The sequence below is a fragment of the Myotis myotis genome, unplaced genomic scaffold (assembly GCF_014108235.1).
Source record: "Myotis myotis isolate mMyoMyo1 unplaced genomic scaffold, mMyoMyo1.p scaffold_m19_p_21, whole genome shotgun sequence".
Lineage (NCBI taxonomy): Eukaryota > Metazoa > Chordata > Mammalia > Chiroptera > Vespertilionidae > Myotis > Myotis myotis.
Window position 1 is genome coordinate 485,738 of NW_023416326.1, and position 27,346 is coordinate 513,083.

The 27,346-nt window shown below is 65.2% G+C and overlaps 2 protein-coding genes across 8 annotated transcripts; both read left to right on the plus strand.

Annotated features, from left to right (window-relative positions):
- The first annotated feature begins 3,446 nt into the window (after window positions 1-3,446).
- On the plus strand, window positions 3,447-11,327 carry PHLDA3 (pleckstrin homology like domain family A member 3). 4 transcript variants are annotated; one of them, XM_036354764.1, is made up of 2 exons: window positions 3,447-4,163; window positions 11,275-11,327. In XM_036354764.1, exon 1 carries the CDS (start codon window positions 3,716-3,718, stop codon window positions 4,091-4,093), a length of 378 nt encoding a protein of 125 aa, XP_036210657.1. In that variant the 5' UTR covers window positions 3,447-3,715; the 3' UTR covers window positions 4,094-4,163; window positions 11,275-11,327. The 4 variants fall into 4 exon arrangements, with proteins under 4 accessions (XP_036210657.1, XP_036210658.1, XP_036210659.1 ...); XM_036354765.1 differs by lacking the exon at window positions 11,275-11,327 and adding an exon at window positions 11,227-11,260; XM_036354766.1 differs by lacking the exon at window positions 11,275-11,327 and adding an exon at window positions 5,578-5,596.
- Window positions 11,328-12,023: 696 nt separating this feature from the next.
- TNNI1 (troponin I1, slow skeletal type) lies at window positions 12,024-23,524 on the plus strand. 4 transcript variants are annotated; one of them, XM_036355123.1, is made up of 10 exons: window positions 12,024-12,242; window positions 15,940-16,002; window positions 18,133-18,167; window positions 18,808-18,811; window positions 19,373-19,414; window positions 20,119-20,250; window positions 20,495-20,584; window positions 21,378-21,554; window positions 22,453-22,562; window positions 23,268-23,524. In XM_036355123.1, exons 1-9 carry the CDS (start codon window positions 12,039-12,041, stop codon window positions 22,558-22,560), a joined length of 855 nt encoding a protein of 284 aa, XP_036211016.1. In that variant the 5' UTR covers window positions 12,024-12,038; the 3' UTR covers window positions 22,561-22,562; window positions 23,268-23,524. The 4 variants fall into 4 exon arrangements, with proteins under 4 accessions (XP_036211016.1, XP_036211019.1, XP_036211017.1 ...); XM_036355126.1 differs by having other exon boundaries at window positions 12,191-12,271; XM_036355124.1 differs by lacking the exon at window positions 12,024-12,242 and adding an exon at window positions 12,262-12,321.
- Window positions 23,525-27,346: the final 3,822 nt, after the last annotated feature.

Below are 27,346 nucleotides of genomic sequence, written 5' to 3' on the forward strand. Positions count from 1 at the left end.
GAGAGAAACATCGATCAGCTGCCTCCTGCACACTCCCTGCTGGGGATCGAGCCCGCAGCCAAGGTACATGCCTTTGACTGGAATCGAACCCAGGACCCTTCAGTCCACTGGCTGATGCTCTATCCACTGAGACAGACTGGTTAGGGCACCTTTTTTTGTTTTTTTAAATATATTTTATTACAGAGAGGAAGGGAGCAGGAGAGAGTTAGAAATATCGATGAGAGAGAATCATGGACCGGCTGCCTCCTGCACGCTCCCTACTGGGGATGTGCCCGCAGCCAAGGTACATGCCCTTGACCGGAATCGAACGTGGGACCATTCAGTCTGCAGGCCGACCTCCATCCACTGAGCCACACCAGTTAGGGCATGGCACCTTTTTTTTTTTTTTTAATATATTTTTATTGATTTCAGAGAGGAAGGGAGAGGGAGAGAGAGAAACATCAGTGATGAGAGAGAATCATGGATCGGCCGCCTCCTGCACGCCCCCCACTGGGGATGGAGCCCACAACCCGGGCCTGTGCCCTCGACCGAGAAGGGAACCGTGACCTCCTGGTTCCTAGGTCGACGCTCACCACTGAGCCACGCCCGTTGTTTCTTCCCACCTTGTCCTGGAGGCCACCGGAGGGGACCCAGGCTCCCTCCTGCGGGCGGCTCCCGGGACGCTGTGTCACCGAGCGCGTTCCAGCTGGACCCAAGGGACTGACGGCCTGACGGGCAGATCGGCTTTCCCCCCGGGGGGGGGGGGCAGGGGGGCAGGGGGAGGGGCCGCTCTGGCTGCCACCAGGGCACATTCTGTCCACCAGCCCGTGTGCAGTCAACAAGTCAATACGAACAGAGCGCCTCCGGGCCCAGCACTGCCCCAGCCGAGGGCCCCCCAAAAGGCCAAGTTAGGGCTCCCCTCCCAGGGGCGGGGCAGGGGTACCCCAGCAGGGAGGGAGCACCAGCCCCTGCCTCCTGCTCCTCCTGGCTCCCCAAATCTCCTCGATCCTTCTCACGGCCCGAGGAATCCACCCCGGGCCCGAGCCGCTCCCCGATGGGGAAAGGTTTAGAATGAGTCATCGGCTCCCGTGCCAGGAGGCAGGTCATGAGACGGGAGGACAGGACTCCCAGGTCCCAAGGACCTGCCTGGGCCGGGGTGGCGTCACCGACAGAGGCCGGGTCCTCTCGGCCACCCCACATTCCCATTCCGGCTTTGCCATGGACAAGGCTGTGTGGCTGTGCTGAGGTGGCTTGACCTCTCTGAGCCCTGGCTTGCTTTCCTCCTGGTTCAGAGGGCCCTGTGGCCCTGCAGAACCCCGGGGGCTGTGAGTTGACGGGGGGCGGAGGGGAAAGGGCTGTGGGGGGGCTAGAGCGAGCCTTTAGCGTCCCAGGCCCCGTGATAGGAGAGCAGCGAGGGACAGGTGGAACCTTGAGTCACGGTGGGACTGTGCCCGGCTGGGGCGCTCAGGGGAACTCCAGGGGAGGGGTGGAGAGGGGTGGGGGCCGGAGAGAGGAACCCCAGCAGGGCTTCGCTGGCAGATGGCTGAGACCTGGGGGGTCCCTGAGTCAGGGCTGTGGGCGCCTTGAGCGCACTCCACGGCCACACTCTAGGCCTCAAGGGACACCCATCTGGGCTCCCCCTTCTCTCAGGGTGCTGCCCACTCTCTCCCGAGGGGGGTGGGAAGACCACTGTCCCTTGTGTGTGGGGTCCCCTGCAGCACCCGGACTGCAGAACTGGGATGGGCCAGGCCGGTGTGGCTCAGTGGTTGAGCGTCGACCTATGAACCAGGAGGTTGAGGTTTGATTCCCGGTCGGGCACATGCCCGGGTTGCGGGCTCGATTTCCAGTGAGGGGCGTGCAGGAGGCAGCCGGTCCATGATTCTCTCTCATCATTGATGTTTCTCTCTCTCTCGCCCTCTCCCTTCCTCTCTGAAATCAGTAAAAAGATATTAAAAACATAAAGAACCAAGGTGGGACATGACAGCCTCGCCAAACCCCCTCCCCTCCAGGGTTGGGAACCCCCTCCCTTCCACCCTGGACACTCCATGTCCCCATTAGGCTCCGCCTCCTTGGGCAGGAGGGTGGAAGCGCCAGGTGCGGCTACAAAGAAATCTCGTTATTGCCATGGCTACACTATCTCCATCATCATCTGTCATTAACACTCAGTGACGAGGTCCCTAAGACGAGGCAGGGCCTGGCGGGCCCACCCGATGGGGCGATGGGGCGCAGTGGCCAGCGTCCGGGGTCCCCGTCCCCCCTAAGGCAGTGGAGGTGGGGGAGGGGAGATCACATTTGTTGAGACTCTGGGACTCGGGGAGGTGCCGGGCCCTGTCCCCGGCCTTCCACAGACGTTACCTGACGTGCCCGTCAGAATCCAGGCGAGAAGAAGAAGTGAATCCTCCCATTTAACAGATGGGGAAGGTGGAGGAGAGGGACGCTGCCCGAGGTGGGCAGGACTCAGGAGGGAGGGGAAGAGTGGAGGTCTGAACCCAAAGCTCGTGTGTGTGTGTGTGTGTGTGTGTGTGTGTGTGTGTGTGTGTACACATATATACTGTACATATATAAAGTTTATTGATGTCAGAGAGGAAGGGAGAGGGAGAGAGAGAGAGAAACATCCACGATGAGAGAGAATCATTGATCTGCTGCCTCCTGCACACCTCACCCTGGGCATGAAGCCCACAACCCGGGCATGTGCCCCGACTGGGAATCGAACCCTGACCTCCTGGTTCATAGGTCGAAGCTCAACCACTGAGCCACACCAGCCGGGTCACACAAAACTTTTTAGGCAGAAAAGAGAGGGAAGCCCCCCCCCACCCCAAGTCTCCCCCCAAACTCAGTCCAGGGAGACGGCCTTTCTCTTAGGAGGGGGAGCATCAGGCCTGGGGCTGAGCCGTGTGTGATGGAGAGGACTCTGGGCAGTGAGACCCCCAGGTCACCCCGGCGTCCCTCCTGCCCCCGGGGGAGGCTCAGCGACCTCCGGTTCCTCTCTTCTCCTCTCCTCCGTTCGCACTGGCTTCTCCGCCAGGCCCCCCTCTCCGGGTGGGGGTGGGTCTTCCCAGCAGAGACAGCTGTGCGCAGCCTCTCCAGGGCCCTGCGCCTCGAGAACTCAGCGGGTGAGGGAGGAACCCCGCGCGGATTCCCGGATTCCTGCCCGGACCCCAGATCTCACGCCTGTTTCTCAAGGCACAAGGCCAGGGTGGGGTGGGTGGGGGTGGCCCGGCTAGGAGAGGGGGCCGCGGCTGCGAGGCCAGGTCTCGCGCAGGCACCCAGCAAGCGCCAAGCCTGCCCCTCGCGAGCAGCGACCCCCCTCTCCTCTCCCCACGAGCCCGGAGCAGCGGCCAGAGGCCCAGGCTGCGGTGTGAGCGGCTCCCGCTGGGCACCAGCCCGCCCCCCGGAGGCCCCGCCCCCGGCCCGGCCCCGCCAGGCGCGCTGCGCGCAGGGGAGGGACCGCGGGCAGGAATGCGCGGCGCAGGAGGCAGCGCGGGACGTGCAAGGGCAAGTTCCCCGAGCGGCCTCCCTGCGCGCAGACGGAGCCGGGGCGAGCCAGCGAGCTGCGGGCCGCGAAGCCGGGCGCACGGGGCCGAGGCTGCGGCGGGCGCGGGGTGACCAGCGCGCGTCCTCGGGGCGGCGGGCCGCGCGCACCGGCGGTCGGGGAGCAGCGGGCGCAGGGGTCGCGCGCGCGGCCGGCCGGCGTTCCCGGTCCCCGGCGGCGCTCCCGGCTCCCGGGCCCGGGCCCATGACGGCGGCGGCGGCCGTGCTGAAGGAGGGCGTGCTGGAGAAGCGCAGCGGCGGCCTCCTGCAGCTCTGGAAACGCAAGCGCTGCGTGCTCACCGAGCGCGGGCTGCAGCTCTTCGAGGCCAAGGGCGCGGGCGGCCGGCCCAAGGAGCTCAGCTTCGCGCGCATCAAGGCGGTGGAGTGCGTGGAGAGCACGGGGCGCCACATCTACTTCACGCTGGTGACCGAGGGCGGCGGCGAGATTGACTTCCGCTGCCCCCTGGAGGACCCCGGCTGGAACGCGCAGATCACCCTGGGCCTGGTCAAGTTCAAGAACCAGCAGGCCATCCAGACGGTGCGCGCCCGGCAGAGCCTGGGCGCCGGGACCCTGGTGTCCTAAACCGCCGGGCGGTCGCGCCGTGGTGCCTCCCCCGCCTCCCACCGACTCAGGGCCGCCGGGGTCACATGGGGTAAGCCATCTGGGGGGAGCGGGGAACTGGGCGCTCTTTCCTTACCCCCCTCCTCCCTTTTCCTTGAGACAGAATGGGGGACTCATGCTAGGATTTCCCCTTAAAAGATGGACCATCCGCTGGGCTGGTGTGGCTCAGGGGTTGAGCATCGGCCTGTGAACCAGGAGGTCACGTAGATTCCTGGTCAGGGCACAGGCCCGGGTTTCCGGCTTGATCCCCAGTGTGGGGGGCGTGCAGGAGGCAGCCCATCCATGATTCTCTCTCATCAATGTTTCTCTCTCTCTCCCTCTCCCTCTGAAAAACAAACAAAACAAAACAAAAAACTGCACCAAGCTAGGGCCAGCAGAGATGAGGAGCTCAGGGTCTGAGCCTGGGAGGCCTGCCCTCCCCTCCCTGCACACTCCCCGCCCCCCCCCCCCACCGCTGGACACCCCCTGGGGACCAGGCAGGGGCACCCCGAATGCGTCTGGGAGACAGATGGGTGGGACAGGCCTCGCCACAGGTTGCTTCTGCCATGACTCAGTGGAGAGAGGCTGGGCCGTGGCTTTCTGGGAATTGGGAGAACCCCACGTGGGCTGGCCTGAAGCTTGCCCCCTCCTGCTGGATGCATGCTCCTCCTAGGAGCAGGGAATCGAGGCAGACGGGTCCCCTCTGTTAGCGGGGTCAGTGGGGCTGTGGACAGACCGAGGAACCCCACTTGCTAGGTGGGGTCTTACTGGGGGCGCTGGGCTGGGCTGGCCCGGGTTCCACCACCCGTTGTTTGTTTATTTGTTTGTTTTTAAACAAAATCTCTATGGATTCCAGAGAGCAAGGGAGAGGGAGAGGGAGAGAGAGAAACATCCATGATGAGAGAGAATCATGGATCGGCCGCCTCCTGCACGCCCCCCACTGGGGATGGAGCCCGCCACCCGGGCCTGTGCCCTGACCGGGAATCGAACACTGACCTCCTGGTTCCTAGGTTGACGCTCAACCACTGAGCCACACCGGCCGGCGTCCACCACCTTTTGTTGACAGTGGGCCTGGGGCTGAGCTGCTGGGGATCCAGGGGAGTTGGCGGTGGGCAGGCCAGGCCATCGATGCCCTGAGTGCCAGCCAGTGCCCAGTGGGGCCGGAGAAGCTGGGGCCGGGTGGGTGGTGGGGGCAGGAGGGGGCCATGGTGTGTTCCTGGAGATGTCTTCATCTTCTGTGAGCACTAGGGCAGAGGGCGGGGGCGGATTAGTGTCCGGAAGTCCCAGGGGAGGGACCAGGAATAGAACCTGGAGGGCAGGCCTGGCTCCCAGCCCCGTGCCCTCTCCCCCAGTTGCCACTCCCTCCCCTGGGAACCAGGGCTGAGGCTGGCGACGGGTTGGTACCCTTCCGGGTTTTTTCTCTTGTTTTTGTTTTGTTTTTCTAAATATATTTTTATTGATTTCAGAGAGAGAAACAGCAGTGATGAGAGAGAATCATGGATCGGCTGCCTCCTGCACGCCCCACGCTGGGGATCAAGCCTGGGACCCAGGCCTGTGCCCTGACCTCCTGGTTCATAGGTGGACGCCCACCCACTGAGCCACACCGGCCGGGCTGTAGCATTCCGGTTGTAAAGCCCCCCTCGCCCCCCGTCTTCTCCTCACCTCCCTGTCCTTAACAAGGGGAGTCCTCCTGAGCACCCCCCCCCATCCTCCTGTGAACGCCTGCTCGCTTGGCGTGGGGGCCGGCCTAGGATGGACCCTCATTGGTCCCTCAGGTGTGGGGGGCAGGGGGCTCCCCCGTCCATCACGGTGCGTGGTGCAAGCACTGTTTTCTCTGTTTGTCCCTGTGCGCAAGAGGCCGGAAAGCTGGTGTGGATACTTTCTTTCTTTCTTTCTTTCCTTCCAGCGTCCGGGCCCCTTGGGTGCGCGGGCCAGGCCGCGTCACGGTCACGGTCACGTGCAGGAGGCATTGGAGCTGAAGGGTCAGGTGGCCGGCCCGGGAGGAGGGCAGAGGCCACGCGGGGCTGAGGATGAAGATTCAGCCCCTGGACACTGGGACTCTCAGGACGTCCCCGGCGCGGAGCCTGCTGGCCACGGGCCCGACTCATGGATCGCGGGGGCCCGCCATCTGTCCGGCAGACGGCTGTCCGCCCCGGCTTGGTGCCCGCCCTGAGGAGGAGGGCAGTGCCCCACGGGGCGCCGAGCCTCAGGACACAGGGGCCGGCCTGGCCCCCAGGGGGGCACCACCTCTGGACTGACCTTGGTGGGGGGAGCCGCTGGGTCTGCCGCCCACGCGCGGGAGGGTGGGGGGTTCTCCTGCTGCTTATGTCCCTCTGGGACCCCCACCCCTCCAGGCCCCCTCTTCGCATACGTCTCCCCCGCCTCCTGTCCTTCTACCCCGCCCTGCGGTGCTAGGCCTGGAGGGGCTGGGGGTGGCGTGGGGTCTGGCCCTTACCATTTCATGCCTGTCCGTCCCTGAATGAAGAAGCCCTGCCCGGGGCAGTGCCCACGCTGTCTGCCGAGTGAAGTTCTTTGCCCGCGAAGACCCACCAGTGCCTGGGGCATCCCCGTCCTCACCCCACTTTCCCGACGCACAGTCTGTTCTTTGTTTTTTTAGAAATATGTTTTTATTTGTTTCAGAGAGGAAAGGAGAGGGAGAGAGAGAGAAACATCCATGAGGAGAGAGAAGCATGGATCGGCTGCCTCCCGCACGCCCCTCACTGGGGTTCGAGCCCGCAACCCGGGCCTGTGCCCTGGCCGGGAATCGAACCCTGACCTGGCTCATAGGCCGACGCTCAACCACTGAGCCACGCCGGCCAGGCAGGAGTGTGTCTTTTTAAAGATGTGACCCCGTGGGGAGAGGCTGTCTCTGCCTGGAAGGGCTCCACCTGCTTCCCGGGTCCGGGGTGTCCCCTCTGTTCCGGGAGCTCCGGATTCGGAGAAGGAGCCTGGGCCTGGGGAATGCCCGGCGGGACCGCAGAGTGGGGTCAGGGCCTCCCCGCGGGCGCCAGCAGGCTGGGCAGTGCCAGCAGACACACACGGGATGGAAAACTTTGCTCAGCTGGACGGCGGGGAGAAGCTGTGGCCACTGTCTGGCGCCCCCCTCCCCCCGCCGGCCCTGGCAGCCCGCCTCCCCCCTGCCCACCCGCCTGCTGCGGCTGCCTGAGTCATCCATGGGGCCAGGAGCCGGGCAAGTTCTGGCCCAGCGACTGGGAGGCTGAGGAGGCCTAGGCTGGGGAAGGGAGGGGGGCTGAGGGGAGACGGGGTGGCTCCGGCCTTGCAGGGTGCGTGGGGCCGGGGCTGAGGCCTCCAAGGGAGTCCGAGCCTCAAACAGCAGCAGGAGAGAGGGTGGCAAGCCTACCTGGCGCTGTGGTGTGGAACCCCAAAACCCACCCTCCCCAGAAGCGGGGTGCACAGGCACCCAGCCTCCGTGGGGTCGCAGTGAGCCCCGGCTTGGCCCCCTCCGGGCTTCCTGCCCGCGTCTGTGCACCTCGGTCCTCTCGAACGTTTTTCCCCCCAAAATGCAGCTCATTCTCCTCGGGGAGCCCCCCAAGGCTGCAAAGGGAGCAGCCTGGGCCCCTGGGAAGCGCCCCCCGCAGACGGAAGGGCCGCCCCCGGGGAAACCGGGGTGCTAGCAGCCGCCTTCCCGGAGTCATTGTGAGGATTAATTGAGGAAATGTCTGCGAGGAGATAAGACGAGGAGATACAGACCATAAATGTTTGTTGTTACAGCGCGATAACCCTCGTCCGCCTTAGAGAGCCGCCTCAATTAGCCCCGAAGTAGCAGCTGCCAGGCCCTTCCCTAATATGGGGGAGCCGCGGAGCCCGGGGACTCGCACCCCTTCGAGGTAACTGTCCGCATCCTCAGGACGCTCAGAGGCGGGAAGGCGAGGCCCCCCGACTCGGACGCCGGGGCCCATGCCGGCCTCGCTCCCACCAGGGGCCTCTGGTGTCAGCACCTCCCGGTGAGAAGTGAGGGTGGCCCGACCGGCGTGGCTCCGTGGTTGAGCATCGACTTACGATCCAGGAGGTCACGGTTCGATTCCCGGTCGGGGCACAGGCCCGGGTTGCAGGCTCGGTCCCCAGTCGGGGGGCGTGCAGGAGGCGGCCGATTCTCTCTCGTTATTAGCGGGGGCGAGGGCTGCCCAGAAGGGGAGAAACAGGCACAGAGCAACCCAGCACCACATTCCCACCTGGAAATTCAAGTCTGAACCCCCAGACCCGCTTCCCAGCTGTTCACTGTCCCCAAATGGGCAGAGGCCCAGGACGGCGGACAGGGCCGGCTCAGCCTCACCCCATCCCCGCCTGCTCCCGGCCCCCGGCCCCTCTGTCCTGGCTTCCCCGGTGGCGCCTGCGTGGGAGGCCCTGGCTGCGTGACAGGGGCATCTGGCGGCCGATCGAGGCCCCTGCCTCTTCTCTCCCTCACACCACGTCTTGCCCCGGCTCAGACTCGCCCCCTCCCCCCCAGCTGGGGAGGCTGTAAGTCCACACGCCCACGCCCACGGGAAGCAGCTGGGCCCCAGGCACCACCTGTGCTCTAACCCTTTCCAGCTTGCCGACCCCTCCCTGGGCCCTAGCTGCTGCCCACGTGGGTGGGTGGGGCCCCGGAGGGTCTGATGTCCGCCCCCGCTGCCAGTTGCCAGGGGAGGGTCAGCTGAGCTCCCACCGTGGCTGTCGAGGACGGTGGCGGGAAGGGGGTCTTTTGGGAGCCGGGCCCCTGTTTCTCTTCAGCGGAGAATAAATTCCGCATAAGTGACCGGAACGATGCCGACATGCCCAGCTGTCCCAGGCGGTCCTCCCGCCCCCTCCCTCTTCTGACATGGGGTGCACTCGGGGACGTGATCACGGGCTGAGGGTGTGAGGACCAGCTGGGAGGGGGCCCCCCTCTCCATGGGGACAGGGGGGCCATCTGAGTGGCAACGACCTCTGCCCCGTGGCCTGGGAACAGTGTCACAGCTTCGTAGCGACTGTCTTATCTTCCCCACCGCCTGGAGCGGAGACCTCCCTCCCCACTTTGTGGGCAAAGATATTGAGGCCCGTCTGGCGTGGCTCATGGTTGAGCATCGACCTAGGAACCAGGAGGTCACGGTTTGATTCCCGGTCAAGGGCACGTGCCCGGGTTGCGAGCTCGATCCCCAGTTGGGGGTGTGCAGGAGGCAGCCGATCCATGATTCTCTCTCTCTCTCTCCCTTCCTCTCTGGAATCAATAACAAAATATTTAAAAAATATAAAGAAATCGCTAATCCAGAAACAGCTAGCGATTAGCTCAGCGTCACACAGCGATGGTGTCATGTGAGAACGAGGTCTGTGGCCGGCCGGGCGCCGGGGACACGCAGGCCATGGCGGGCAGGAGGCCGGGGCCAGCCTAGGGGGGTTTAGGTCCTGCCCTGGGTGACCAGGGCTGGTGGCGGCGGGGCAATGGGAGATGTTACTGACCACCAAGGCGGGCGGGCACACTGCTGGGGGCACTGCATGAAGGGCGAACGATTCCCTTCATCAGGACAGTGAAGGAAGGAGGGTAGGATGGAGGCTGTGAGGGGGCAGGGCATAGTTCACTAGCCTGGAAGGTGTCCGGCCAGGGGGGTGGGGGTGGGAGGGAGTTGGTCCAGGCTGTGAGCCGGCCACTGGCCTGATCCAGATGGACCCCGACGGGCCCCTCCCCCAAGCACAACGGAAGGACAATAGAGCCAGAGAGGCTCCTCCTGGGCACAGGACGGACGGGCGGTGCCAGCCTGCCCAGCGGGACAAGGGGCCCTTGTGTCTCGGCCTCAGATCCTGCCCCACCCTCCTGGCCTGGGGGTGGTCAGCCTTGTGGGGGGGGGTCGGAAGTTTAGATGCTGGGGTGGGAGGAGGCCGGGTCACCTGGAGGTCTCAGGGAGCGTGGGGGTCGTGGGGGGGGACTGGGGAGCAAGGTGGGGGTTTCTGGGGCCTGGAGGAGGCTGCAGGCAGGGGGGGGGGGCTGCCTGGCGGGGTCCCCTCCGAGCAGAGGGAGCAGGGATGCTGAGTGATGAAGATCTTCCGCGTTTGATCCTCACAGGTCCTGGGAGGCAGACACAGAAGGGGTGGTGCTCCCATTTTATAGATGGGAAAACCGAGGTTCAAAGAAGCCCTGGCCTCACCCCAGGCCACCCAGGGAGGAGGGGGGAGCTGGGGTTGCCAGCAGCTCTGGGAATGGGTTAGCAGGTGGGGCAAGACGTTCATTCAAGGCTGAGTGGACTCAGGATGCGGGGGGCCATGTGAGGAGTGGGAGTCGGCGCCCCCTCGCCCACCTGTGCCACCTACTTTTCCTACCACCCCCCCCCCCCCGCCCCATCCCCGGGCTCCAGGGAGGGAGGTGCGGGGTCCCGGCCCACAGCCCGACTTTCCTCAGCTTCTCCTTGAAATTCCACGCACCCTGGGCGTTTGGCAGGAGCCCTGAGCTTCACGGAACAATTTGTCTTTCATGGCGCATCTGCATCAATCACCCCATTGTTCGCCCGCCCCTTCCTGGACCTCGGGGCTCCCCGTGCGCCGCGGGCCGGGCTGTGAGCGCCCCCTGGTGGCCGGTCTGCACCGCGCCGTCCCGGGGCCTCGGGTCTGGGCTGTAACCGAGCTGGGAGCGTGGTGAGCCCTGGGCCCCCCTGTCACCAGGCCGCATCTCCTCCCGGCTCCATCTCCTCCTGCTTGTCCCCAGGGTAGTCCTTCACACCCTAGTGAGAGCAAACTGCCCACAGTCCCCCAGACCCCACCCCACGCTCCTCCATGCCCCTGCGCCACTCACTGCTCCGCCGGCTCATGGGGTCCTGATGTCTTTCCTCCTTGGCTGCCGGGACAATTCCTAAACTTCCTAAAAACCAAACCAAACCGAAGATCTAGCTCAGGGGTCACCGCACCCTTGGGTGAAGCCTGTTTTGGGTCCCTTCTGTACCAAAGCGCACGTTATTGCGCGCATCACGTGCTCCCTCTGGTGGCGAGGGGCAGAACTTCACCTCCGGCTCCTGGGCACAGGCCAGGGCAGGCAGGACTGAAAACTAAAGGGTGTCCCAAAATTCATGCAAGATTTGAATTTTGCGTGAGCTTTAACAACAACAACAACAAAAAACAAAAGCCTAATTTTACTGGGTTTATTGAATCAGATTCTCATATCTGTGGCCCTTTGATTTCAATCCCTTCCATGTGATCAGCATCACCAAGTACCAATGATGGCCCAGGAACAGGGACAAGGAAGACCAATGAAGACCGCGGCTTTGCGTCTGTGCCAGCAAAACCGTGGAGGCCGTTGACCCGATGTGCTATTCCATACATAACCCTATGCTGTTTACTTTATGGATCAATAAAAAATTTACAATTTTTAATTATAAACCTGTGTTTTCTCTCAAAATTACTTCTTGCGTGAATTTTGGGACACCCTTTACAAGCGATTCCATGCAATTTCCTTACGAATATTTCCCTAACTTGTCATCTCAGGGGCATTTTATTAATCCGGGAGACCACACCCCCCAGAGCTCGCTGCAGCGGCCAGCCCCGCACTCAGTGACCCGTTATACTGGCCCTCGTGGACAGAATGAAAAGCCAGGCTGGAATCAGGATGATAATAATAGTAATCTACTGAAAACATGGACTAGACCTTTGATTGTTGGCCGCAGCGATCAACAGTAACCGTATTCGACAGTAAAGTAAAATGAAAAACATGTCTTCACTAATTCAGGCCCTGGCCGGCGTGCCTCAGTCGCCTGGAGCATCGTCCCAGGCACCAGAAAGGTTGCGGGTTTGATTCCTGGTCAGGGCACATCCCTAAGTTGCAGGAGAGCCACTTGGGAACTTGTGAGAAATGCAACTTTCTGGGCTCCCTCCCGGACCTGCCGAACCAGACACCCTGGGGTGGGGCCCCGCGTGAGTGCTGCCCCAGCCCTGTGGGGGTTCTGACGCATCCAACAGGCTGAAACCCATGGGGCCAGCAGAGGCCTGCCCTGCCCACACTGGGTTGAGTCCTGAGGGGCCGACAGAGGACAGAAGCCCCGTCGCCTTCCCCCAGACCGGTTTCCACCTGAGGAGAGGGGACAAGAGGCCTAGAACCAGGGGGCGGCACAGACAGAATGTCCTGTGGCAGGAGACACAAGCGGACAGAGTCTGGGAAGGCTTCCCGGAGGAGGTGGCTTCCAGCAGCGCCCAGGGGGCTGGGTAGGATGGAGGGAGAAACCCTCCCGCTGTGGAGACCTGCAAGCTCCAGGGTGCAGACGCGGAGCCCCGGATGGGCTGGGAGGCGGCAGCCAGGCGGGTGCAGGGTGGAGGTTCGGGCAAGCTGGGAGCTGGCAGGAGAGACCTGGGTGGGGTGGGGGAGGGGCCGGGAGGCGGGATTGGGAGAGAATCAGCCGGGTTCCCAGTCGCAGCCTCGCTGCCTGCTCACGTGCTGTGCTTCTAGGGTGGGGTCCACTCCGTTTGCTAGCTCCCTCTCCACCTCAGCCCCCCCCTGCCCCCCAGCCCTGCAGGATCCAACCCCAAACCCCACCTGCTTATTATGGGATTTCTGGAGCAGCAGCCTGGTCTGCAGGGACCTGCCGGGACCTGGCCCCAGGCCCTCGGGTGTGAGGGCTCAGCTGGCAGTGCAGGGGGACCTGGGGGTCAGGGGGTGGCCTTCCCTCCCCCCCTCCTCCACCCCAGCCTGGGACTGCGGGGAGGAGGGCTCCGGATGGGAGGGTGGAGCTGAAGGGCCCGCAGCTCCAGGTAGAGGGAGGCAACAGGTTTGGGCAGCGGCAGTGGGTGTGGGAGGAAGTCAGAGGGTGGGGTGGGGGTGGCTCTGCAGGCGAGGGTGTGAGAACCGCACCAGCTGAAGGGGCCGCCCCAGCCCGGAGCCTGACCAGAGCCTGTCTGCCCTCCCCTGGCCTCTCCCTCTCCAGCTGGCCCTGCGAGCTGCCACTCACCCAACCCTGGCCCCGCCCAGACCTCCTCCTGGCCCCGCCCAGGCCTCCTCCTGGCCCCGCCCAGACCTCCTCCTGACCCCGCCCAGACCTCCTCCTGGCCCCGCCCAGACCTCCTCCTGACCCCGCCCAGACCTCCTCCTGGCCCCGCCCAGGCCCCCTCCTGGCCCCGCCCAGACCTCCTCCTGGCCCCGCCCAGACTCCTCCTGGCCCCGCCCATACCTCCTCCTGGCCCCGCCCAGGCCCCCTCTGGCCCCGCCCAGGCCCCCTCTGGCCCCGCCCAGGCCTCCTCCTCCAGGTGCTAGTACTAGTACCACCTGTTAATGCAGCCAAACCACTTAAAACTGAGCTATCCAGAGAATCAGCAATTCAGAGCATCACTTACCGTTTTAAAAAATACATATTTTTTATTGATTCCAGAGAGGAAGGGAGAGGGAGAGAGAGAAACATCCATGATGAGAGAGACTCATGGATCGGCTGCCTCCTGCGCGCCCCCCACTGGGGATCGAGCCGGCAACCAGGGAATCAAACCGTGACCTCCTGGTTCCTAGGTCGATGCTCACCCACTGAGCCACACAGGCCTCAGCTCAGCTCACAGCTGCTCAGCCGGGACCGCCACCTGGGTTCACAGGGAGAAATGGAGGCTCCAAACGTTAGGCTGGGAAAGCTCCGGGGCTGGGGTTCCTGGTGGGTGGGGGGGCCCCTGAAACTCCCCGGCCGGCGCTGTGTCTCTGATGCCACTGGCTTCGTGCTGAGCCCTTTTGTGGCCGAGAACTAAGGGGTGGCGACGTTTGGGGCCTTTATTTCCTCTGCTCTCACTCCTGAGCCCCCAGCCTGGCCGGGGCTCGGCCATCAGCCCCAGGAAACCTGGCCCTGGAGCTAGGGGGGTGTGGGGGCTGCAGGTGGGGGTGATGGAGGCGGCGGGCGGGGCTGTGGCTGGCTGTCACCGAGGCTGTGGCCTGAGCAGCCGGGGTGGGGGGGCGGCGGGAGGGGCGCCCGGAAGGCAGATGCTCTGGGGCCTGGTCACCGGCTAATTTGGGCTCCTCGCTCCCCAGACAATGCCCGGCAGCTGGGCTGACAGGTGCGGAGGGATCAGGCCCTTAGTCCACACCCAGGGCCTCACAGGGCTTAGCTCCCCCGGCCAGGCACTCCCTTCCCCGCCCCACAGCCCCCCACCTCCTGGGAGGGGCCTCTGGGACCAGGGACAGGGGCTCCGGCCCCACGGAGCCCAGGAGGAGTCGCACCCGAGACCCTCAGAGTCTGTGACTCCCCGAGGTTCCCTGTGCAGAGGGGGGCCTGGTGGGCGGCACACATTCACCCCATGTTGTGGGTGCCTCTGACCACCCTTTGCTCTTGTCCTGGTCAGTCTGCTCTCTCCATCTTTCCTTCTCAAAGAACAGGTCAGCCCAGCCGGCGTGGCTCGGTGGTTAAGCATCGACCTATGAACCAGGAGGTCACGGTTCGATTCCTAGTCGGGGCACAACCCCAGTCGGGGTTGGGAGTGAGATCCCCAGTGTGGGGGGTGCAGGAGGCAGCCCCCGCCCCCCATCCCTTCTCTGACCCCAGCTGCTCCCTGCCAGGTGCCTTCATGTTCCATCCCTGTGCCTCCACCGGGCAGCCTGAGCCCAGCTCCCCCCTCTGCCCCCCATGACGTCCCAGACCCTGGCCTTCCTCCCTGGCAGCCGCCCGGAACCACAAGGTCACCTCCGCTGGGCCCCAGGATGAGTGTCCAGAGAGCGGGCTGTCACCCCCGGGCACGAGGGGTGCATCTCCTTAGGGCGCCCATCCTGAGCTCTCTCCCCCACCAAACAGGGGACCCGGCGGGCGCCCCCACCTCCTGCTTGCCAGGCCTCTCCCTAGCCTCCGAGGGGGTCAGCACCCCGCTGTCCTGGCCGTGCCCGGCTCTGCCCCGCGGGCCGGCCGACAATAATAGCTTGGGATTAACATAGCGGGCATTGTCTTTCTCTGACTATCGCTGGGTACCATGGGCTCATCCTAAAAATACCCCGCAGACAGGTGCAGACCTGAGGGCGTGGGGCCGGGGACAAAGGGAGAGCGGGGGCGGGGGGGGGGAACCCTCTCCCCGAGGTCCAGGCCTGGGGACCATCCATTCCTGGAGGCCCACCTGGAGGAGGCGCCGGGAGGCTGCAGACCCTCAGGCTCCCATGGGCCGCTGCAGCCATGCCAGCTCTGCCGGGACACTCGTGGGAGCCGGCCTGCAGCGCCTCACACAGCACAGGAGCCCCCAAAAGATGTGGGCTCGGGGCCTGGTGCCCACTTTTTCTTTTCCTTGTAGGAGATGAAGGGGCGCCTGACTGGTGTGGCTTAGTGGTTCAGTGTTGACCTATGAACCAGGAGGTCACGGTTCGATTCCCGGTCAGGGCTCGATCCCCGGTGTGGGGCGTGCGGGAGGCAGCTGATCGATGATTCTCTCTCATCATGGATGCTTCTCTCTCTCTCTCCCTCTCCCTTCCTCTCTGAAATCAATGAAAAGAAAAAAGGTGGAGGGTCCTCGAGACAGTCCCGCCCCCAGCCCTGTGCCCCCAGGACTCCCAGGGCCCCAGGTGTCCCCCCCGCCCCCCCCCCCCCCCCCCCCGTCGGTCGGCCTGTCCGTTCTCTCCCCTCTGACTCTGGCTCCCTGGGTGGTGCTGGGGTTCCTGGGTTGGAGGCCTCTGTGTGCACAGAATGTGAATGTCTTCCGAACCCCCAACCCCTCCCTCCCACACACACATCTGCAAGCCCAGGGCCTGCTGTGTGCAGCATGCGAGTGTGAGTGTGTGTGTGAATGTGTGTGTGTGTGTGTGTCTCCTGTGGGAGGGGTTGGGGGGAGGGGGCGACGGGCAGGGGAGGGGCGGTGAGCCCGTTCTATTTTTACCGGCCAGTTGCTGAGGGCCCTGGAGTTCATAGCCTCCCTCCCCACTGCCCCCACAGTCTGCCTTCGACTTCGGGACCGGCGAGCCCAGCTCTTGGACGGACAGACGGACGCTGACCCAGGTGAGTGTCTGCAGCCAGTTCCGGGTCCAGCCCAGACCCGGCCCTGGGGGAGGGCGGGGCGGCCGGAGGACAAGAGGCTCAGAGATGGAAGAAGGGGTTTCTGGCTGGGACAGTTGTCGGGGAGCAGCCCGGGTCCCCCGCAGCGTCTGTGGCACCTCTCCTGCCCATTGAGGCTTTCTACAAGGTGCCGCCAGGAACCCAGGGCACGGCCTAACGGCTCTGTCTGCACACGGGGACCCCCAGCAGTGCCAGGAGGGAGGGGACGCCTTGGGGAGGGGGCGGCATTGGGGATCAGGGGCAGGAGGGGGGCTCAGGCTGCAGGGGGAAGAGCTGGGTGGGCAGGGAACGTGAGCGGTCCCTGCAGCGGATGGAGAAGTGGTGGGGTGAGCGGGACTCGGGGAGCCTGGAAGACTGGACTGCGGGGCCCCTGAGCCAGGGAACCTCTGGCCTCTTTTTCTTTGTCTCAGAGGGACAGGCTTCGCCCCCCATGCCCGTCGGACGGCAGGACCAGAGCCGACGAGGGCGGACTGCCAGGCCCTGGGCACCGCTCCTGCCCCTGAGGGGGTGGGGGACAGGTGGTGCCCGCCTTTGGGGCTGCAGCCTGAGAGTCTGTGCTCAGGGCACCGTCCCTGGGGTCCCCGTGGTGGGGCGGGGCTCTGTCTGCCGCGGGGGCTCGAGGCAGCACCTCCAGCCATGGTTTAAAGATAGTTCTTTTTAAAAATATATTTGTATTGATCTCAGAGAGGAAGGGAGAGAGAGAGAGAGAAACATCCATGATGAGAGAGAACCATGGACCGGCCGCCTCCTGCACGCCCCACACTGGGGGTCGAGCCCGCAACCCGGGCCTGTGCCCCGACCGGGAATCGAACCCTGACCTCCTGGTTCCTAGGTTGACGCTCAGCCACTGGGCCACGCCGGCCGGGCTGGTTCCGAGATGGGGCTTCCCCGCTCAGAGCTGGGGTGTGGGCCCACAGGCACGGGCTTGGGGGACAACCCTGGCTCACAGCAAGGCAGGACCAGACGCCCTTGAACTGGGGCCGAGGTCAGGGGTGGGGAGCAGGAGGAAGAGCAGGGGCCTGAGGTGAGAAGTGCGTCCCTGGTCACCAGGTAGCAGGGAGAGAGCCCAGGCCTTGCACACTCACACTCACTCACACTCACACACTTGGTCCCACACTCTCCTCCCTCCCTGCGGGTTGCCTGGTATCTCCTAGCTGCCCACTTGGGGGGGCGGGGAGGGGGAGGGGAGACAAGGAATGCTGCCCCCACCTCCCGTTTGCTATCTGCCTCCTGCCTCCTTATCAGGCTCCTGTCTGTCAAGGGGTCCCGTCCGTCCGCTGGGAATGGCAGCCCAGGCCGGACCCCGGGGGCCTGGTGTTTGTCAGCGGGGCAGGCCCTGGCGCTTGGCAGGAGGCCTGGACCGGTGGGCAGGGGGGCCCCAGGCGCTGACAGGGGGCTCTCAGAGGCAGGGGCGAGCGCAGCCACGTGCCTGCCTCAGGGTGGGGGGAGGCGCACCCCGGATGAGGCACAAGATGCTGGGCTGAGGCCCAGGACCTGGGCACTGGCATTGGGGGGTGGGGGGCAGGGATGCTGGACCCACGGACGGGGCGAGCCTTCCCAGCTCATGTTTCGTTCTGGACTTTCTCAGTCTCTCGGGGGGCGGGCGGGGGGGGGGGGAGCCCTCAGAACCAACAGCTGGTGACAGCTCTAATTTCAGCCAAGCATCTCGGGAACGTAGGCCCGATGGGCGCCCACCTCCCCCTCCATGCCCAGGGTGACAGCTGAGACTCTGGGGTCACCCCCCGCTCCCCCAGGCTGCACCCCCCTCCAGCCCCCCCACAAAGCAGAGGCAGAGCTGGAGCCAGAGGGGCCCCGGCCCGGGCATGGTGTGGGGATCAAGCCTGCAACCCGGCACCTGCCCCGACTGGGAATCCACCCGTGACCTCGTGGTTCATAGGCTGATGCTCAGCCACGGAGCCCTGAGCCACGCCAGCTGGGCGGTCCCATCTGGACCCATGGGGACCCCACTCTGCCTGGTTTCTCCTTCCCACCTTCTGCCCCCCTCTCCCCCCCGCAACCCGTGGGCTGGGGGACAGGAGCTGTGACCTCCCTCACTCATGTTCTCTGCCCCAGGTGCTGCCCGCCCCCTCTGCAGCCATGCCGGAAGTGTAAGTAGCCCCCCGACCCTGTGTGTGGGCGGCGGGGGCAGGGGACAGGTCCCTCTGGGGCAGAACCCAGCCCTAAAGTGGGGGTCCCCCACCACAAGCAGCTCCTCTGAAGCTGGATCCTCAAACAGGAACGGTCCTGGGTGCCGGGGTCCCCCGTGTCCCCAGACATCCTCCGGGTCTTGGAGCAGAACCCACATCCCCCGGTTGACTTTTCCGGCCTGTTCCGGAGTCCGTGTGTCTGCACGGATCCCGCGACTCGCGTGTGCCAGGCCCCGGCTTAACGCTGCCCCAGAGATGCACGGAGGTTTGGGGATTTACCTCGAGCCCAGAGAAGGGAACTTTTCCCAGCAGGACCCCATGTCCCCCTGCCCCTGCCGCCCCCCCACAACCAGGGTACCGCCCCACAAAAGCCTGCAGCAGCCCCGGGATCCTATTCTATTCTGCTGGGACCCTTGACCGGGACCCCGGCCTGAGGCCTGGCTTTTAGCCGGTTCCCTGTGGTCACCACCCCTCCCGGCCCACACCTGCCCCCCGGTCCTGTGGCTGCGTGAATAAGTGAATAACATCTCGTTCCCCCTCTCCCTCTTCCGCCTTCTCCCTGGTCCTTCTCTCTGGTCCCTCCTGTGACGGGTGCCTGCAGCGAGGTAAGTGAGGTTTGCTGTCTCTGTGCTGGTTCAGTCTTTTTTTAAACTATTTTTATTGATTTCAGAGAGGAAGGGAGAGGGAGAGAGAGGGAGAGAAGCATCCATGATGAGAGAGGATCATGGATCGGCCGCCTCCTGCACGCCCCCCACTGGGGATGGAGCCCGCAGCCCGGGCCTGTGCCCCGACCGGGAATCGAACCCTGACCTCCTGGTTCCTAGGTCGACGCTCAGCCCCTGAGCCACGCCGGCCAGGCTGCCATCCTGTTTTGTCTGTGATAACCCTGGCCTGGGTCGGGGGCGGGGGTGTCTCAGCAGGTGAGGAGGGGGGCCCACAGGTGCCATGGGACCCCCGTGTCTCCCGGGGTCCCGGCCGCAGCAGAGCCAGAGCAGAAAGGGGGGCTCCCTGCCGCCCTCTCTGGATCTGAGAATTCGGGCAAATCCCCGCGAGGAGCTGAGAAGGGACCCCTAGAGGATTCAGGGGGCCGACCGTGACCCTGGCCGGGCTGGGTTCTCCATTCTGCAGCCCCCGCCTCACCCTGTCTCCCCGCTTCTCACCCCCAGAGAAAATCCAAGATCACCGCCTCCCGCAAGCTCATGCTGAAGGTGAGCTGGGCCCGGGGGGTCGGGGGGGGGAGTGGGGGGGGCGGGACTGGGGGCCTGGCAGCTGAGAGGGGCCGGCGGCCAGCAGGTGGGGAGCCAGGGTGGGCCCAGGGGCTGGCTTTATTTTCTATTTTTATTTTTTAAATATATTTTTTTATTTCAGAGAGGAAGGGAGAGGGACAGAGAGAGAGAGAAACATCAATGATTGATCGGCGGCCTCCTGCCTCCTGCACGCCCCCCACTGGGGATCCAGCCCGCAACCCGGGCCTGCGCCCCGACCGGGAATCGAACCCTGACCTCCTGGTTCCCAGGTCGACGCTCACCCCCTGAGCCACGCAGGGTGGGCGGGACGTGCTTTGTTTTGATAGGAGTCTCTCTCTCTTTGGACCTTCGGGGGCAAAACAGCGGGAAGGGAGTCGAAGGGGCCTGGGCGGGAAGGACAGCTCAGGGACCGAGAGGGGGTGTGGCCACCTGCCGGGGGGCGGGGGGGGGGACGGCCAGCGCACACACGCCCACCCGCGCTCGGCCACCGTCCTGGTCCCGTGCTCCCTGAGTGTGAGGACACGGAGCCCAAAGAAGGGCCAGCCGAGGCCAGAGCCGGCCGGGCCCGGGGTCCCCCTTCCCTCAGGCCCAGTGCCAGTGGGAGCTGGGGTGTCCGGGCCTCCCCCTTATGCCCCCTGCTCACCGGGCTCCGTCCGTCCGTCCAGAGCCTGATGCTGGCCAAGGCCAAGGAGTGCTGGGATCAGGAGCTGGAGGAGCGCGAGGCTGAGAAGTCCCGCTACCTGGCTGAGCGCATCCCGACGCTGCAGACGCGTGGCCTGTCCCTCAGCGCCCTGCAGGTGAGCCCGGCCTGGGAGGCGGGGTTGGGGGGTGGGGGGACGCCATGGACCAGGTGGCCCGAGCTGGGACTGATGAGCAGCTCGCTCCCCGTTCCATTTTCAGAGCCCCATGCGGGGCTGGGGTCAGACCCCGTGTCACAGGTCCAGGAAGCCAAGTGTCTCAGCGAAGGGGCTGGGAGGGGGCCCGGGGCTGGGGGGCAGGCGAGGGAGGCCCCCTCCCACCCTCTCGTCCCTGCTCCCCCAGGACCTGTGCCGGGACCTGCACGCCAAGGTGGAGGTGGTGGACGAGGAGAGATACGATATCGAGGCCAAATGCCTCCACAACACCAGGGAGGTGAGCCGGGCCGGGCTCGGGTGGGGGAGGCGGGGGCGCCGATGGGCCAGGCCTCCTCCTTCTGCAGGGGCTGGAGGTGGCCACTCAGAGGGATGCTCTGCTCCCCTCCCCCGTCCCCGCTCTGGCCCCGCAGGCTGGAGAGGGAGGACGCCACACAGACTCCCGTGCCCGGGAGCAGCCCCCTGCCTCTGTGAGCAGCTTTCACGGGCCTCAGACCCTCCCCACCGCCTGGGGAGGAAGTCGGTGCTACTATCTGCACCGCACAGAGGAAGACTCTGAGGTTCAGAGTGGCCCCAGTCACACACTCCAGGGCTTAGCGCTCCCTGACCGACCAGCCAGCCCCTGCTCAGGGCATGGGAGGGCACGGCTCCTGCTGCCTCTGGCGCTGTTCAAGGGGAGGAGGGGCAGGGAGGTCCCCTGAGATCACACCCAAGCGATGTCCTCAGGGGTCAGGACCTGGGGTTCATCCAGCCCCTGGGACCAAGGCTGTGCCCTCCATGGGCTGCCTGGAGGGCTCAGAGGGGAGGGGCGAGCTAGGTGCCATTCGCGGCCATAGAGGCAGGGAGACGGGGGTGGAGGGGTGGGGTTGGGAGGGGGCTTTATCTGTGCATTTACTGGTCCTTCATTTATGGACAAACACACGAGGCCATTTGCAAAGAGAGGGGTGGGTCTGCGTGTCCCGCGGGGTCCGGAGAGTCTGGGGTGCAGCAGCTCTGGCTGGGATCCCCGGGAAGGGGGCCGCGGTGCCCGCCACCCCACCCCCCAGCGAGCCCTGGCGCCCTCCCGCCCGCAGATCAAGGACCTGAAGCTGAAGGTGCTGGACCTCCGCGGGAAGTTCAAGCGGCCGCCGCTGCGCCGGGTGCGCGTCTCGGCCGACGCCATGCTGCGGGCCCTGCTGGGCTCCAAGCACAAGGTGTCCATGGACCTGCGGGCCAACCTGAAGTCGGTGAAGAAGGAGGACACCGAGAAGGTGAGGTCCCGGGGCCCCCCAGCCCTCGCCGGACGCCCCTCACCGCCCCAGGCCGGCCCACCAGCTCTGGGTGGAACGTTCTAGAACCTCCTGGGAGGCCAGGGATGACGCCTTACTCTGTTTTGCGAGAGGAGGCGTGGTGTCTGCCCTGACTGCTCCCCGTCCAAGGGGGACACGGGGACCCAGAAAAGCCAGACCGAGGAATCAAATACCCAGCCGGCCCGTGTGGTTCAAGCGGCTGAGCAGCGACCCAGGAACCTAGAGGTCGCGGTTCGATCCCCGGGCAGGGCACACGCCCGGGCTGTGGGCTCGCGCCCCAGTGTGGGGCGTGCAGGAGGCAGCCGATCGATGATGTTTCTCTCTCATCGATGTGCCTACCTCTCCATCCCTCTCCCTTCCCCTCTCTCTCTCTACAAAATCATTAAAAACATTAAAAAAAAACAAAACAGGAATGAAACACCCAGAGGGCGTGGTGGTCAGGGTGACAGGGGACGCGGCAGAGATAGCAGGCGGTCACGGTCCCCGCACACGGAGAACAGAGGCTAGGGGCTGGGTTAGGCCTCTCACTGAGCAAGTCACGCAAACTTGGCCGAGGTCACGGCCTCCGTGGCCAGAACCGAGGGGTCGGTAAGAAACGTGGAGGAAAGACGTGGTCTGTGGCCCCGGAGGTTCGCGGTGAACGAGGTGGAGCAGGCGGCAGGCTGGCGGGTGGACCGGGGGCCGATGAGCGGGAGGAAGGCTTCCCGGAGGAGGTGGCCTCTGGCCGCTGAGCGGGACCAGGGGGGTGGCTCCGGGCCTTGGGTGGGACCGGGCCCGTGACCCCACAGTCATCTGTGGGGGGAGCCTCGGCCTGGCCAGTGCAGGTGAGGCTGACCGGGGCTGGCCCGCCCGCCCGCAGGAGCGGCCGGTGGAGGTGGGCGACTGGAGGAAGAACGTGGAGGCCATGTCGGGGATGGAGGGCCGGAAGAAGATGTTTGATGCCGCCAAGTCTCCCACCTCGCAGTAGAGGTACCTGCAGGCCGCCTGCCCCCCCTCTGGGGCCCACCTGGGTCTCAGGGGTGATGGGGACCCGAGACAAGGCTGGGGTGGTGCAGGGTGGGGTCCACCTGGCCCAGCACCCCGAGACCTCAGGCATGTCACCCACAGATGTCCCCTCGCCCATAAGCTTGTATCGGATCAGTGGTTCTGGGACCAGCGTGTGGGCGCCACGTGGGGTGCTAATGACCGCCCACCCCTCACCCCAGGCCCACTGAATGGGAAGTTGGGTGGGGCCGGCCCTCCAGGTGTTCCTGACCCAGGAGTTTGAGGACCCCTGGATTCCGTGACCCCTGAGGGCCCTGGGCTCCAGCAGAGCAGCTGAATTAGCCCCATGAGGCCCTCTGGGAGGGGGGATGTGCCAGGGGGCGGGGTCCGGGACCTGTCAGAGCCTGGGTTCCGGAGGGGCGGGCTCCCGGGGAGTGACGGGCGGGTGTTGGAAGGTGCGGGTCCCAGCACGGCAGGGGGGTGAGTGAGCCAGGCAGGAGGGGTCCCCCTGGAAGAGCAGTGACGGGTGGGGAGGGCCTGGAGCGGACGCTTTGTGGGAGCCCCCGTGGGCGATGGTGCAGCCCGGGGGGCGCTGGGGTGAGGTCTTGGGGATGCGTGTGCTCGGGGTGAGTCAGGGGGACATGCATCCAGGTCACTGGACTGACGGCCGCCGCCTCTCTGTCCCCACAGGCCGCTCGCTGTGCTGGCTCTGGGCGCCTGCAAGGCCCCTCCTCTGCCTGTCCCTGCACCCCCCACCCCTTCCCCCACCCCCCTCCCCCTCCGCCCTGAGTGTCGCCTCCACGGGACTGGGATCAGCAGACACAGAGGAGACGCCAGTTTGAAGACCTCCCCCAGCCTGGGGGGCCCCTGCCCTCGCCCGCCACTCCCTCGCTGCTGCTATGACACCCAGTGGCCCCCCCACACCCCAATAAAATCCATGTCGCCAGCGTCTGGGGGGCTCTGTGAACAGAGGGCGGGGGTGGGGGGTGGCTCCCGTCTTCAGCTCCATCAGAACGAGGGCTAAGGAATCGCAGCGCCTGCTGAGACACACCCCCCCCCCCCCGCCGGGACCCCTCTGCCCAGGCCCAGTGCCCTCACACAACACCCCAACACCTCCCAAGGCACAGCTCACCCCGCCCCCCAGACTCCAGCCATCAGAGGCGCCTCTGCATTCTGAACCCCTCGGCCTGATCCACAGCCCCTTCCTCTGCACACCTGGCCCCCCTTCCCTGTGCCGCTGGGGTTCCTGCCTGTTCTGGGCTGGGAGGGCAGGGAGCTTTGGGGAGGGTGTGGGGGGCTTTTCTGGTCCTGCAGGCACAGGGCAGTTCCGCACATGGCCACCAGGTGGCGCCTTCCCATCTCCCTCCTGGGCTCCATCTGCATCCACCCTTCTCTCCCCACCAGGGGGGCAGCAGTGGTCTGTCCTCTGGGTCAGGACCTTCCTCCTCTCCCCCTCCCTCCGCCCACATCTGGACCCAAAGCCCGGGTAGGATGCCAGCCTCCCCAGTCCCCACTAAGTCTCTTGTCCCCGTCCCCGGGGCCCCTGGCTTTCTGCCCCAGGAGAGGAGGGGCCCCCTTCGACACCCCTGCCTGTCCCCGTCCTGCCCTCTGCCCCGGGCGTATTGTCTGCCATAAACGCCAGAAGCGGGTGCAAAGGGCAGTGCCAGCTCTTCCCGGGGGCAGGGTCTGGCACCCGGGGCCAGGCAGCCGCCAGCAGAGACGGCCGGCCATGGGTGTGGGGGACGGGGGTGGGGGTGGGGGTAGTGACGTGCCCGGGTTCCTCACCACAGCTCAGTGGGGCCCTGGCCGGCTTGGCTCAGTGGATAGAGCGTCGGCCTGAGGACGGAAGGGTCCTGGGTTCGATTCCGGTCAAGGGCACGCACCTCAGTTGCAGGCTCAGTCCCCAGTCCCCGTCGGGGCACGTAGGGGAGGCAACCAATCCCTGTGTTTCTCTCACATCGATGCTTCCCTATCTCGTTTCTCCCCCTTCCTTCTATCAATGGGAACTACCCCCAGCTGAGGACTCAAAAACACACAAACAAACACACAAACAGCTCAGTGGCAGGAACGCAGACACAATTCTCACCTCACCCAGATGCCTCAGGCATGCCCCGTGACACCCACCCACCCACGCACCCCCATGGGCGTTCCCTCCACGCCACAGAGGAATTGGGTGGGGCTCCGTGCCCAGGCAGCCCCAGCAACCCCCCTTCCCTGCCTCCCGGGGCTCCTCCCCACTGGCAGGGTCCCCGGCCCAGTCTCCCTGCTTTCTCTGCCTCTGCTCGGCCCTCGGACAGAGCCGGGCCCCACGTCCCAAAGCCCAATCTCAGCGCTACCGTCGACCCATAACCTGGGGCCCCGGCAGATTGGGGTTCCCCACCCTGCCCTACAAAAACGGGAGACCAGCCCCGGCCTGACTCAAAACAAACACCTGGGTGCAGAGCCCGTGGGCGGAGGAGGTGGGGCCGGCTGCACACGCCCAGGGCCACGGGTCCTCCTGCTTCCACACAGGGCTGGCCGAGCCTGCCTCCTGTGGCCCCTGCGTGGACCAGCCGGGTGTCCATGGCAAAGCCGCACACGGCAGCTGGGAGCGCCCGCCTGCAGCTGGCAATGGGCCTGGTGCCACCTGCCACTCCCCTGCCTGCCGGCTGCAGCCCCTCCCCACGCTGTCCCTTCCTGGGGGGTGGGAGTGGGGTGTGGGTACTGTCTGTCTGGCGTCTGCCTCGCAGCGCCCGCCCCCCCCTCCCCCCCAGGATTGCCGGGGCTAAAGTGCCCTGATGAGGAGGGAGCCGGTTAAACATTAGCCCCAATGGCCCCCTGCGAAGCCGGTCAGACTCCCCGCAGACTCCGGCTGGACAGCCAGAGGGGCAGCTTCGTTCCGGGTGGGTGAGCCGCTACCGAGCCCAGGACAGGCGGCCGGGACCCGTGTGGACAGACGGCAGCCTCCTCTCCTGGCCCAGCCAGGCTCTCCCCGCTAGCCCCACAGCTTGTGACGTGACCTGAGGGCGAGGCTCTCGCTCCCACAACACCAACCCCCCCCCCCCCCAGAGCTGGCCTGGGGGTCCCCTGAGCCTGGGCTGAGCAGCCTGAACTCTATAAGCCCGGTTCAGCGCTGCAGTCAAGGTCGGGAGGCCCAGAGAGGGACAGCGACTTCCTCGAGGTCACAGACCCAGCCCGGCTGGCGTGGCTCAGTGGTTGAGCTCCAACCTATGACCCAGGAGGTCAGGGTTCGATTCCCAGTCAGGACACAAGCCCGGGTTGTGGGCTCGATCCCCAGCGTGGGGCGTGCAGGAGGCAGCCGATCCATGATTCTCTCTCATCATGGATGTTTCTCTCTCTCCCTCTCCCTCCCTCTCTGACATCAATACAAATATTTTAAAAAGATCACAGACCTAAACCAGGATGAAAATGCAGGCCCCCTGAGAACCCTGGGTGTGGGCAGAGCTTGGTCCCAGCCAGAGGCCCAGGCCCGGGGTCTGAGCCGGTCCTGCCCAGCGCTGACCCCGCCCTGTGCTCGGGGTTCAGGAGAGAAGTAGGGCCTCACCTGGGTGCCGGGGCAGGTGTTCTGAGCTGGGAGCCCCGGGAGGAGTGTGTGTGTGTGTGTGAGTGTGTGTGTGGGGGGGACTTGTGGCTGTCAGGTGTGACTCCCACCCCAGCTGGCTGGGGGCCGGGAATCCCCTTGCCCCCCTCCCCCCACGGAGGCCGCCTTGGGGAAGGAGCAGCTGCCCTATGAGGGCGGGGAAGTCCAGGGCCTGACGTCCGCCCTGGCAGCAGGAGGTGACCCCTTCGGGCTGCGGGCTGGGAAGTCTCGGGAACCCCTGGCCCCGACCGGGGACTTCCATGTGACGGGCGTCTTCGCGGACGCGCTGGGGGAAGTGAACCTGGTGTGGTTAACACACGGACCACGGAAAGCATTTCACAGGAACATATCCCGCCGGAAGAACAGGGGGGCGCACACTGAGGAGGCCCCGTGGGCCCCTCTCCCCATCGCCCTCCCTCCCTCGAAGGAGAACGTGCCCGAGAGTTTGTGTCTCATTCCCATTTGTTTATTTATTTGTGTTTTTTGTTTGTTTGTTTTGTTTTGATTGATTTCCGAGAGGAAGGGAGAGGGAGAGAGAGAGAAACATCACTGAGGAGAGAGAGTCACGGACCGGCTGCCTCCTGCACACCCCACCCTGGGGATGGAGCCCACAGCCTGGGCCTGTGCCCTGACGGGGAATCACACCGCGACCTCCTGGTTCATAGGTCGATACTCAACCACTGAGCCACACCAGCCGGCCGGGCTGTCTGTGAGTTTTTATAGCCGCAGGGAGAGCGTTGGATTTTAGTCTTTTATTTTTTTAAAAAAATTTGTACTTGATTCATTTGAGCGAGAAGGAGGGGAAGGAGAAGGAGAGAAACATGGATTTGTTGTTCCTCTCATGGATGCAAATCGATTCACGGATTAGTGTTCCATGCGCCCTGACCCGGCATGGAACCAGCGGCCTTGGCCTATCCGGCTGAGGCTCTAACCAGCGGAGCCGCCGGCCAGGGCAGCCTCTGTCTGGACTGTTGGATGCGGACTGACCCCTGGCCTCGTGGAGTGTCCGGGTGGGGCCGGGCCCCAGGGCCTCCTGGCAACTCTGGTCCACCTGGAAGATGCTCAGCCCGGGTGGGAAGCAGCTGCAGGAGAGCGAGCCAGGTGGCGCCGGGGGCGCTGAGCGGCCTCCAGCTGCCCCCCATCCGGCCCCGTTAGTGACCCGGGGGAAGCCGGAGCCCCCGGGGCCTTC

Coding starts and splice junctions, on each gene's coding strand:
- PHLDA3 (XM_036354764.1), top strand. CDS start 3,716: ATGACGGCGGCGGCGGCCGTGCTGAAGGAGGGCGTGCTGGAGAAGCGC.
- TNNI1 (XM_036355123.1), top strand. CDS start 12,039: ATGGGGCCAGCAGAGGCCTGCCCTGCCCACACTGGGTTGAGTCCTGAG. Junction 12,243..15,939: donor GGGAAGGCTTCCCGGAGGAG/GTGGCTTCCAGC, acceptor CTGCCCCCACAG/TCTGCCTTCGACTTCGGGAC. Junction 20,251..20,494: donor TGTCCCTCAGCGCCCTGCAG/GTGAGCCCGGCC, acceptor CTGCTCCCCCAG/GACCTGTGCCGGGACCTGCA.